Source organism: Macrosteles quadrilineatus, unplaced genomic scaffold (assembly GCF_028750875.1).
Source record: "Macrosteles quadrilineatus isolate MER2022 unplaced genomic scaffold, UCM_ALF_1.0 Scaffold_1__1_contigs__length_201487025, whole genome shotgun sequence".
Lineage (NCBI taxonomy): Eukaryota > Metazoa > Arthropoda > Insecta > Hemiptera > Cicadellidae > Macrosteles > Macrosteles quadrilineatus.
The window spans coordinates 78,205,940-78,218,325 of record NW_026542594.1 but is presented as its reverse complement, the minus strand read 5'-3'; the positions used below and the strand labels follow the sequence as shown (position 1 = coordinate 78,218,325).

Below are 12,386 nucleotides of genomic sequence, written 5' to 3'. Positions count from 1 at the left end.
TGTATCCTGTTAAAAAGTTAATAGGGGATATTTAAAAATGACTGCAATTTTGATTAGGGGTGCGATACTGACCTCTAGTTTGCGCCATTCAATTTGTCTTGAGAAACCCTTTAAAATGAGGGGTCACATGATAGGTGTTTACTTTTGAAAATTTGGGGCTGCCCCCACAATACCCCATTTTGGGGGCCGGGTACAAGTTCTAACTTTAATGAAAAATTACATTTCTTTATGTTGTAAACATGTGCCGAGTTTGGTTTTCCCACTTCCACACGTTATAAAGTTAACTGGGGGGTTCCAGACTTTATCGTGCTTGCTCATCTTAAATTAAAATGGCTGCTATTTTGATTATGGGTGCGATACTGACCTCTAGTTTGCGCCATTCAATTTGTCTGGACAAACCCTTTAAAATGAGGGGTCACATGATAGGTGTTTACATTTGAAAATTTGGGGCTGCCCCCAAAATACCCCATTTTGGGGGCTGAGGCAAAGTTGCAACTTTGATGAAAAAGTGCAATTTCTTATGTTGTAAATATGTGCGGAGTTTGGTTTTCCTACTGCAACGCGTTAAAAGGTTAACTGGGGGGTTCCAGACTTTTGCCTAACCTTGTAGCCTATATATAATTTGAATTTAAGTTCATAAACATTTTGACCATTCTTTTAAAAGAATTACCAGAAAACAAGGTAGGCTTCATGTTCCCTAGATTAAATTCCGCCATATATATTGAATCTTAGGAACTTTTGACAATTAATGTGTTAAACATCTAAATACAAAGCTACTCCCAGAAAGAGAAAAAACTAATAGACAAATGGAATTCTCTTTAAGCCTCGTTTCTTAGCTATTGTTAAAACAAAACAAAGTTTTAAGGTTTAAATGATGTATATTATTACCAATATTAATTTTGTATGAGATGGTTTTGCAAAATGTACAAAATATCAGTGAAACATTGTCTTTCCCTTCCATGTTTGTGTTTGACTTTTTGTTGTTTGTAGTTAAACGTGTTTAGGATCGAGTTTATTAGGTGTAAATCCATTAATACTTTTTATTTTATTTGACAGTTTTCCGAGGAAACATAAGTAAGTTAAATCAATTTGTTGTTGTTTCCTAACAGTGTTTATTACTAACATAGAAATGTAGTGGTATAACATAATTTCTGTTGCTGTTGTTGGGGTTTTCCTCACAATAAGACACTGAACACACATTAGCAATGTTTCTATTAATAATTTGATCTGAAATAACATGTTAATTGTATTCTAAATTAACATAGAGCTAAGTATTTGGTATGCAGATTGGCAATTAACTTGTTCGCTCCTAGTATTTTTTCCCGATTTAAAAATATTTATTAAATCTCTGATGTGTACCACAGACAGTGATCCATAAAACTCGGATGTGCGCCATTAGAACCTTGTGCCATCATTTATTAGAACTTTGTCATGTGCTGTTTTACACAATACTGGGTGTTGCCACAGGTGGCACACATTGACCAGTGGTCATTTTTAGATTGTTTTATTTTCTCACAAAAAAAAGCTGCACTTGGAAGAACAATTAGGTATTTAATTAATAAGTTATAACTTGCATTAAAATCATTAACAGAACTCACATGTAAAAATGACATAAATTGGGATAACAAAAGAAACATAAACAGACAAGGGAAAATTTAAATAACCATATATTACATAATATGTTGACTATATCGAGACAATGACAGGTCAACGTGTACACGGGTGGTAAACGGTTCGACTAGCCGTTCATATCTGATTTTGTTACTAAAACTGTACCGCAGTAATTGTACACTTGGATTGGTTAGTGATTTCCATTAATATTTTGCAGTTGGTATGTTATTGGACCTATAATGATAATAATGTTTTCTCATGCATTTTCCATACCTTACCCAAGTCCCAACATAAATAGAAGTGTTACTAAGAATAAAAAGTAATTTTTTCAGTTTTTGATTGTAAATAAAGATTAATATATATAAAAAAAAAAAAATGGTATAGTTCTCCTTGCTAGGTTTCAATTTGTTTGATATAACTGGCTCTTTTGCATAAAAAAAACAAAAAAAAAACTGTTATCCGATAAATGAAATCACTGGTGGTAGGATGTGATTGTTGTTGTTGCCTATTATTAGAATTAGGTATCATCACCTAATATAGGTTTGTTTTCAGCATCTAAGGCACTTGTACGTACACTTGGGATGATCTGGAATAAACTCTACCTAGGCATAACTACTGTCTTATTAATTAAAGGGTAGATAAATTAAGCCTACTCCATTATTAAAATGAATACAATAGCCTAGTAGATATAAAAATCAATGTTTCTGTGTTAATTTCCTTACACTTTTGGTGTCTGATCAAAGTAAAAATTGTAATTTGACTAAGTACTTGTTTTTATTTGATATTTTGATATGTTTAGATTACTACAGTAGCAGTAGACAGCTCTACGAGGAGGATCCACTCCTGCAGAGGTCCAAACAACCCATGTAAGTCATAAGTAATTTAGAACACTGCCATAGAAACAGTTGTGTTCAAGTACTCTTTACTTTTATAACTGAATTCCAACCTAAAAGTTTGAATGTACACTGAGCTACGTCACCACATTCATGCTGCCGTCTGATGGTGTATTGGTGTATGTGCTCTAGACGTTATCTTCTGTTAAGTGCACATCTCCTTGGTAGGGGTTTCTAGGTGTCCATTAAATGAATGTTGTGTTCAGTCTAGTTTAGTGAGTGAATGCAACTAAATGCAATGTGAACTACTATTTTATTAAATTACCACTTAAATGTTGAAAAGTCCAAATGAGGAATAGTTGCAAGTTGCAAGTAGTGAGCAAAGTGGTTATGTCCTTTTTTACAAAATAAGAGAAAACTACTGTATTATCAAGTTTAATACTTTAAACCAGGGGCCTCCAACCTTTTCTACTCAGGGGCGGCATTGTAAATTTTTGGGGGTAAGGCGGGTTGGACCCCCGCCTGCCATTCAGATTATGTCTCCATTCTATGTAATATTTCAGTGCAGGGAGGTAGCCCCCTCCCAATACCCTACAACGAGGAATTTTTCTAATTAGGAGATCAGAGATGATTTCTGAAAGTTTCTTGCTCATTTTAAAGATGCTTATACAACTAACCAAAATTCTATATATTTTGTACTTGTTTGAAGGTTTTTTTTTTTTAAGGGAGAGGAGGGAAAATGCTTTTACGCACACAGGTAGCACGCCTGTAGTGTGAGACTCCTGAATCTATCACAGACTACTCACTAAAAAACCCCCTCTACTCTGTTGGACACAGACCTGGAATTGTTTGTCACATTACTTTAAGTCAGGCCAACGTGTTACCTAAGCCCTCAGGGCTCTCACCGTTTTTGGCATTTGGATACTTCATGACCCCGGTCAAGGTCGAGCTTCTTGGCGCGGAGAATACCCTGTATGTAATGTGACACACAGGTCCAATTGTCCTCACCCTCCGTCATCATCGGTATGACCGTGTCCACCGACAGCAGTCCTACTAACTGTTGAGCCTCCAGGCGGGGCCTTTCCCAACGCTGGCAGTGGAAAATGGTATGTTCCACGTCATCGGGAATGCCTGGGCAGTATATGCAATCGGGTGACACGGCTTTGCCCATCCTGAACAAGTACGACCGGAAAAAGCCGTGACCCGTCAGAAATTGGGTGAGGTAGAAATCCACCTCTCCACACCGCCGATTAACCCAAGGTTGGACTTGCTTCATCAGTCGCCTGGTCCAGCGTTCCCGAGTCTCCTGTTCCCAGCTCTCCTGCCACAGCTGGTAGGTGCGGGTGCGTTCCTCTGTTCGTGCCTGGTCCTCCCCACGGCGCTGATAAATTGCTTTTCTCTCCGCCGCCAAAAGTTTGACGGGGATGACTCCAGCAACCACCAGGACGGGCGGGTTCGGACACTGTTTGGTAGGCGGATGCTACTCGGGCGAGCCGCATCCTATATACCTCCTTATTTAGAGCGTCTGCCCACACCTCAGCAAAGTACAAGAGTACGGACTGGACAGAAGACATTAACAGCCTTCTACGGCTGGACCGAACTGGAAGTTCCTCCTCTAAAAACTAATGCTAAATTCAGATTCACACCAATTACAGAAGAGGAATTACTAAAGGTAATTTCTTTATTTGACAATAAATATTCTACTGGTATCGATTGTATTCCTATGACCCTTATAAAAAATCTTCACAATTTTTACTTAAACCCCTAGTTCATCTAATTAATTCATCTTTCATCTCAGGTCATTTCCCAGACAAATTAAAAATTTCAAAAGTTATCCCTATTTTTAAAAAAGGTGACCGTAAAGATATAACTTGTTATAGACCTGTTTCATTGCTATCATCCTTTTCAAAAACATTTGAAAAGGTAGTATACAATCAGTTAGTAAACTTTTTAGAATCGAATAATTTGTTAGATAAAGAGCAGCATGGTTTTCGGCAAGGGAAGTCCACAATAACTGCTGCAGTTGAATTTATTGAAAACATAATTGATGCAGTTGATAAGGGTGAAAAGGTAGTAGGTATTTTCCTTGACCTCTCCCATGCTTTTGACAGTGTGGCACACCCTGTTTTGACTGAAAGATTAAAATCACTGGGTATTCAAGGAAAAGAGTGTGCTTGGTTTTCCTCTTATTTATGTAATAGGCATCAGTTTGTTGAAATAAAATATCTAGATTATGGTAATTATTGTAATTATTTAAGAAACTATGTCTGTGAAGCTCAGGTGATTAAGTATGGAGTACCTCAGGGATCCATCCTGGGTCCATTACTTTTTTTGTGTTACCTGGATGGTCTGCCTAAGAGTACCAGCTTCAGTTCGATGTCACTATATGCAGATGACGCTAATTTAATTGTTAAAGGAAATTCCAGTTCTGATATTGAGCTCTCAGCCAATTTGGACTTAATGAGTATTCAAAATTTTGTAGATCAAAATAACCTTCTATTAAATACAAGCAAATCAATGACAGCAAGTTTCTCCACAAAACAAAATAAAATAGCTCTGGATCCAAAAATCAAAGTTGGCAATAACATAATAAATAAAGCAAATCAGACAAAATGTTTAGGACTTTTCATTGATTGACATCTATCTTGGAATGATCATGTTGATAATGTAGTGAAAAAGATGTCATCTGGAATATATGCACTGTGGCAAATGTCAAAAATATCTGACCTTACAGTGCTGAAAACAATATATTATTCTTTAATACACTCTCATCTGGCATACGGAATTTGTATATATGGAGCTACCTCAATATATAATTTGGACAAAATTCTGATAAAACAAAAAAAAAAGCAATATGAATCATGTTAGGTTTAAAAAGCACAGAGAGTGTCAAAACTTCTTTAAAGATCTTAAAATTTTGACAGTTTACAGTTATTATGTCTTAGAAACAATAAAGTATGTCAAAGAACATGAAAGTGATATATTTTTTGAATCCAAGCATCATTATGATACCCAAAATAAAATTATTTTTGATAAACATAATCTGCATTTTTATAAAAACAAAACTAAATATATGGGCACCAAATGTTTTACTCAGTTGCCAAATTTAATTAGAAATGAGCAAAATTATAATAAATTTAAAAACTTGCTGAGAAAGAATATCTTGTTAATAAAGCTCTCTATTCTTTTTCAGAGTTTCCTTAAGTGAGGGCTCCACTACTGGTTGCCTGGGTTTTATATATAGTTTTAAATATATTGTATTTTAGCTATATAGCATGAAAGTATGTGATTTTTAGTTATATGAGACTCTATTCTGATGCTGCTATGTATTTATACGAATAAAGTTTATTTTGACTTTGACTTTGACCGAGGCCCTCTGACATTCGCCATCAACCGGCTAAGAGAGGAGACCACCCTAGCGGCCTTGTCCGCCGTACGGAAAATCTAATCCCACCAGCTAAGCTTGCTGGCCACCATAATCCCAAGGTACTTGGCAGAACGAACGGTCTGGACTTCGACGGCCCCTACCCTCAACGGCACTATGGTGTCAATCCGTTTTTTTGTTAATAACACGATCTCAGTTTTGCTCAAAGCAAGCGAGAGACCGTGGTCTGTCATCCATGCGTTTATAGTACGCATAACTCAGTTCAGCTTGAGCTGAACCAGCTCGACGCTACGTGCAGCTATCAAAACTGCAACGTCGTCCGCGTACCCAACCAAAACAGTTTCCTCAGGCATTTCAGACCTCAGGAGGCTGTCATACGCGACATTCCAGAGGTCCGGGCTGATTATGGAACCTTGGGCAGCACCGGAAGTGACACTCATCGTCCGTGGGCCCTCTGTAGTGTCATACATGAGGAGGCGGAACCGGAGATAATCCTCTATGATACGCATGAGGTATGCCGGAACGTGGAAGGTGTTCTCCAGAGCATCCAGCATATCGCACCACCTTGCGGAATTAAATGCATTTCGCACATCGAGAGTTACGAGCAGCACAACCCTTCGAGAGTAGTGGTTAAAATCCTCAGCTCTCACCGCCAATTGAGACTCACTGCCTACTGTGAAGTGTGCGCTGGAATTTGATTTTTAAGTGCTAAAGGTGTGAAAGCCATTAAAATTCATTGTAAGATTAGTGAAGTGTATGGCGAGAACATTATGAGTAAAGGAAACTCCTCAGATAATGATGAGATGGTAAACCGACTGCTCTCTCTCACTTTTTCATCGACTTCACGCACCAATTCATCAGTAATGACAGGCCACCCAGTGGCCGCTCATCATGAACGTTGGTGTGGCAGTCTTTAAATGCCCTTACTCACTTGCGTACGATTCCCCATTCTGTCACTCATAATGTTCTCACCATACACTTCACTAATCTGACAATGAATTTTAATGGCTTACACACTTTTAGCACTTAAAAATCTAACTCCAGCGCACACTTCACAGTAGGCAGCAGTCTCAATTGGCGGCACCATTTTGAATGCTCAAAACCGGATGTAAACACGTCCGATTGTTGCTGAATTTCCGGCACAGGCTTGCCAATAGATGCACATACACAGCACAAATGTCCAAAATGCCAATCGCAGCGCTGCAACAGAGATATTTAAAAACGGTACTTACTTAAAAAACATGCCTCTTACAATATTTCACTTGCATATTAATTTTAAGTTTTATTATAATACAATAAACAAATCATAAGGTACTATAATATTTAGAGTGTGAATGTATTAGTATTATATTCTCAATGTCCTTTCTACAGGCCAGATCCCAGGTTCATCACATTCCAGAAGGAGGGATCGGTGGGCATTAGACTGACAGGTGGCAACGAGGTAGGCATCTTTGTGACCGCCGTGCAGCCGGGCAGTCCAGCCAGCCTACAGGGGCTTCAGCCTGGCGACAAGATACTCAAGGTAATCATCACCAAGAGGAAGAAGACAGAAGTGCATAGAGAAAAGTAGATTTCAGAAATTTCTTAACCTTTTCAGTGCTATGCAACGATATATCGTTGTGCGTCTTTTTCCCGAAAAGTGCTATGGAACAATATATCGTTGTTCGCGTTTCATCCGAAAAGCGCTAAGGGATGATATATCGTGCCGGTGCGACTTTCGATCATGTGATTTTAAATGAGCATATCAGTTGACTCGTTTGTAGTTTTGAAAGAGCGATGGTTTCTTTCGATTCCTCATTTGATCGAGGCCTGATATATCATTCCTTATCACTTTTAATATGCAATTTTTTTTACAGATTCTTTTTCTCGCATTCTAGACTTTGCCCACGTGGCAAGCCTCGGACGATATAAGTACTGTAAATAACTCAAGCACTTTTTGGAAAATTACAAAAAAATATTCTAGCATTGAAAGGGTTAAGGAAAATTTAAACTATGATTTGTTTGGACATTTATTGGTGAATTCTAGCAAACAATATTTAATAATGATACACTTGTGGTTTTTTTTTAATTTTCTCAAAATTGTATTTTCTGATTTATGGTTATTGGGTGTTGGCAAGTTGGAATTTCAGTAGAGCACATTGAACAGTTGAATCCAAAGTAGAGATATAAGTTATCGTTGTTTCCCAGCAATACTTCGGCAACTTTTTTCACCCGCCAAAATCAGGTTTCCACATCCTGTTATTTCAGCAATGTTGCAGAATGTCAGTTGTCGAGAGTCTGTTGTTGACGGCCGATGTGTCCAGCAGTTTTTTGAGCGGAGCAAAGCGAAGCGAGCGTAGCTCTTATACTACACTCCTATTATTCAGGGCAGACGAGGGGTTTTCGAGAGTGAATACTGTATGTATGCGGTTAGGTTGGGACATCCAACGTCCAAACGGCCTTTTAAGAGTTGATGGTTGTAGTGTGGGCCCTGGACTAGGTAGGCATTATTGCGATTGCAGCCTGGACATACAGCGCGGGCCGACGAGAGGTTTTAATTGTCGAGTGTTCCTACGACATTCATTGCCATTCAAGGTTACCAACGCTTTGTCTGTCTGTCGAGTATTCTTTCTCACATCCCTTGCTGCGGGTAATCTTTGAGCGGGTAAAGCTCTTATACTACACTCCAGCTTTTGTTTTACAAACACTCCTCCTGAACGGCTGAAGCGATCTGCACGAAATTTAGCACAATCATAGAACCAACCATGGGAATATATACATCTGAAATGGTACAAATTGTACCACAGGGCTCTTCCCTACGTGAATTTAAACTTTTGGAAATTTAACATGGGCCTTATGGCATGGTTGGTTAATGGTTGCTGTAACATTATTTGCGAAATAATAATAAAAAGGTAAACAAGAGTCGCAATATAAAAATGTTAGTCAACAAATCATCTAAAAGCACATTACAAATACCGTACGGATAAAATGTAACTCTTCTAGCAAACAAATTATGATTGAAAAAGATCACAACTAAGAAGGGAAATATTGTAACCTATATTTTATCAACAATAATGACAATCTTACCGTGTGGCTAAAGGCTACAGTTCTTAACTAATTATGTGAAATTTAATTCATAATTTTGAATGAGTAATACAAATGGGTTCGGGTTAAAAGATCATAAAACCTAGTTAAAATAGCCTTAACTTACTCATCATCGTTGTTGATGCCAGGTGAACGACATGGACATGAAGGGAGTTACACGAGAAGAAGCTGTGTTGTTTCTGCTTAGCCTCCAGGACCAGATCCATCTGATAGTGCAGCACCGACGAGACGAATACGAACAGATAGTAGCTAGTCAACGAGGTGACTCCTTCCACATCAAGTGAGTTTCCTTTTATTCTATTAACATTTGTGTATGAATAACCAGAGACATTTACAGCGATCTTTACAGTAAAGTGGCAAAGCCAATGATGACTTTGTTATTCGTTTGTATACCCAAGTAGCAAAAATCGTTGGCAAATCGTTGGCCCAACGTTTCTGTCGATCGTTGGCCAACGGTATGTTTTGGCACTCAGTCTTACGGTTGGCCAACCAACCAATTTTTGCGGAAGGGCCAACCATCCCATTGGGCCTAAACATAAAAAACACAAAATAATAAAGATTTAGTATGAAAAACATAATTATGAGTTGAGTAAATTGATTAAATAGTTCATAAAAACTAATTTTGAAAAAAAAGAGATAAAGTTTTTTGGCCCAAACGGGTTTTGAATCCGGTACCTTCGACTTGTGAGCCCCATACCTTACCTCTGAGCTATCTGTGCTTGATGATTATGAGTGTTTTCAAGTGGTCAAAGAGTAGCCGACAGGTGCAATGGTGACAATACTTAAAATATTTTTGATACTACAGTATAATATTATTCTGTTAATCTGTTTGGGCCTCAAGTAGTTGAATTATTTTTCTGTTAGTTGGAGAGGATACTAATATTTGAATATATGTTATTTAATTACCATTATAGTACTGTTATAATTTATTGTTATATAATTAATTAATCTTTCCCCTATATTAAAAATTTGCTCAAATAAATTAAAGAATATTGTTTAAAAATAATGGAATTATCATATTTATTACATGTTAAGCAGGTTTTCCCCACTGTATCTAGTATCACAACATCATCTGACTACATTTTTTATTATAGATCCAAATTATTACAATATATTTGTCTTATATTCTGCTGCCATAACATTTATGTTATTTTAAATAAATCAATTCGTTAAAATGTGTTTTAGAATGTTTTATACTTAAACCCAACGAAGGCCCAACGATTCTTTCCTTTGTAGGGCCAACGAATACAAGTTTCCGTTGGGCCAACGTTGGCGAATCGTTAAAATTTCTGCCAACCATTTCCCAACCGTGCCGACCATTTCCCAACGTTGGGCCAACGATGTGTGCTACTTGGGTAGGGTCAAAACTAATAGGAAAAATTTATGAAATTTGTTGATTACGATTGTAGCAACTATATGAAACTAACTAAATAGAAGTTTGTAAGTAAATCTTTGTTGACACAGGTGTGGTGGTGTAGTTGAAACAAAAATTGAACGAAAACAGCCTGTCATAATGTTAAGTTTAGTAAATTTGTTTAGTTACAATGTTTTAATATTTTTTTTTTATGTTTATAGAGCACATTTCAACTACGACCAACCCAACAAAGGTGAAATGAGCTTCAGGAAAGGAGATGTCTTCCATGTAACAGACACTCTCCACAACGGAGTGGTTGGAGCGTGGCAGGTCTACAGGATAGGTCTGTACAGTGATGCATACCTGTAAATGTTATACTAGCTCCAGAGCATGTTCTTCTAAGCTTTTTAGAATCTTATTAAAAAAGCTTTTGGCTTCGAAGGAAGTAATAAGCAGCTGTGTAACTAATCAGCTAAAATTTTGTTTTATTTTGTCATGCTTTTGCTTTTTTTTTGTTGGTAGCATAGCAAATAAAGTTAGGCTTTGTTTGGTTGGTCTTGTGAGCTGGATCAAGGCCCCACTAGAAAAACAGGGCATTCTGCAGCGCGGGCAGCGCAACACTACATCACAGTGGTGTATGGTTGAATTAAAATCTTACCGTTAATATCTGACAAAAAGACAGCTTATTTACCTGCTAAAACATATGGGATATTTCAGTGAATCTATCAACAAATCTATCCACTAGCGTGACGTCATGGACCCTGCAGCACGGCCTGTTTTTCTAGCGGCGCCTTGGCTGGACTCACCGAAAGTAGTATAAAAAAAGCAGTCAGTTAAAACAAAGAACATGAAGGTAGACTATAAAAAGAATTATATTGTGTGATTTATTCACACCATATTCATTTGTATTAATTAAAGATTTGTATTAATGGTATATACTTCTATGCAGGAAGGAATAACCAAGAAGTTCAGAAAGGTATTATACCAAACAAGGCCCGTGCAGAAGAGCTAGCAACAGCACAGTTCAATGCCACAAAGAAAGAGCTGACAGCTTCAGAAAGTCGAGGAAGCTTCTTCCGTAGGAGGAGAAACAGCCATCGCAGATCCAAGTCCCTCAGCAAGGTAGTTAAGTTCCTTTACTTCCTAATTTACACTTGTGATACAATAATAAAATTATACATAAATAAACCTGTTTGTTAAGGATTTTATATTCCATATATCTATGTATGACTATTTTATTTATTTATTTTATTTTTTGATGAAAACTCAGCTTATACTGCATTCCATGTTTACAATGTATGGGGAATCCTTGTTTCATGCGGCTCTACTCCTAACCATCTGCTGGGGAAAAAGTTGGTGTAGGCTTATTACTAATACTAACCAGGGTGTCCATCCAACCTGAAAACCGGGAAAACCAGGAATGATACCTACAAAAATTTTGATGAGAGGAAATATTTTGAAAATTGTAAGTGAACTCTTTGTATGGAACTGGGAGTTTTGAATAATCACCAAAAGTGTCCCCCTTCTAACCCTTTAAGTTTCTTACTGCATTCCATTTTAAGTGCTCTCTTCAGGTTGTAGAGTTTTAAGAAGAATGTGATCGTAATAGATTGTCGTGGATCACAATCACAGTTTTTCCATGATCATGGCTGACAACCAAAGCATTGTCGTGGTCACAGGAGCAATAGGTGTCCATTGCAGGCTTTTAAATACATTATTTTATTTTTTACACACTTTTACTGCATTTCCGACTAATCCAAACGATTTAGTAATCCAAACAGAGTCTAGTCCCAATTAGTTCATATTACTTGAACTTTAGTGTACTACAAAAAGCAGTTTTAGCGACACTAGCCGTCCTAAAAACAACATGATTCACATAATGCCCTATAAGGTTTTTGCTATCATATTTTTTACCATACTAGATTCAAAACCCAAATCATCAAGTCAAAGTACCAATCTAAAAAAAATCATAAAGTGACAAAAATAAGAAAATGTAATTTAGCGTCTTCATGAGAGTTCCCAGCTCATTTGACGAAACTCGCAATTAAAATAAATTAGATTTTTCCCTGTAATGTATGAATAGTATTTTTGTGCAATACATGGTTGTTTGGGAGGTCTG

The 12,386-nt window shown here is 37.2% G+C and overlaps 1 protein-coding gene across 8 annotated transcripts in view; it reads left to right on the top strand.

Moving 5' to 3' along the window:
- LOC128983637 (tight junction protein ZO-1-like) overlaps window positions 1-12,386 on the top strand; it is a 153,955-nt gene that overhangs the window by 116,020 nt on the left and 25,549 nt on the right. For 6 of the 8 annotated variants that reach the window (XM_054403003.1, XM_054403005.1, XM_054403001.1 and 3 more), the window contains exons 6-11: window positions 1,057-1,074; window positions 2,411-2,477; window positions 7,201-7,351; window positions 9,042-9,193; window positions 10,489-10,610; window positions 11,217-11,389. In XM_054403003.1, coding sequence (XP_054258978.1) covers window positions 1,057-1,074; window positions 2,411-2,477; window positions 7,201-7,351; window positions 9,042-9,193; window positions 10,489-10,610; window positions 11,217-11,389 — 683 coding nt within the window. The remainder of the gene's footprint in view (window positions 1-1,056; window positions 1,075-2,410; window positions 2,478-7,200; window positions 7,352-9,041; window positions 9,194-10,488; window positions 10,611-11,216; window positions 11,390-12,386) is intronic. The other 2 variants (XM_054403006.1, XM_054403002.1) reach the window with 1 other exon arrangement.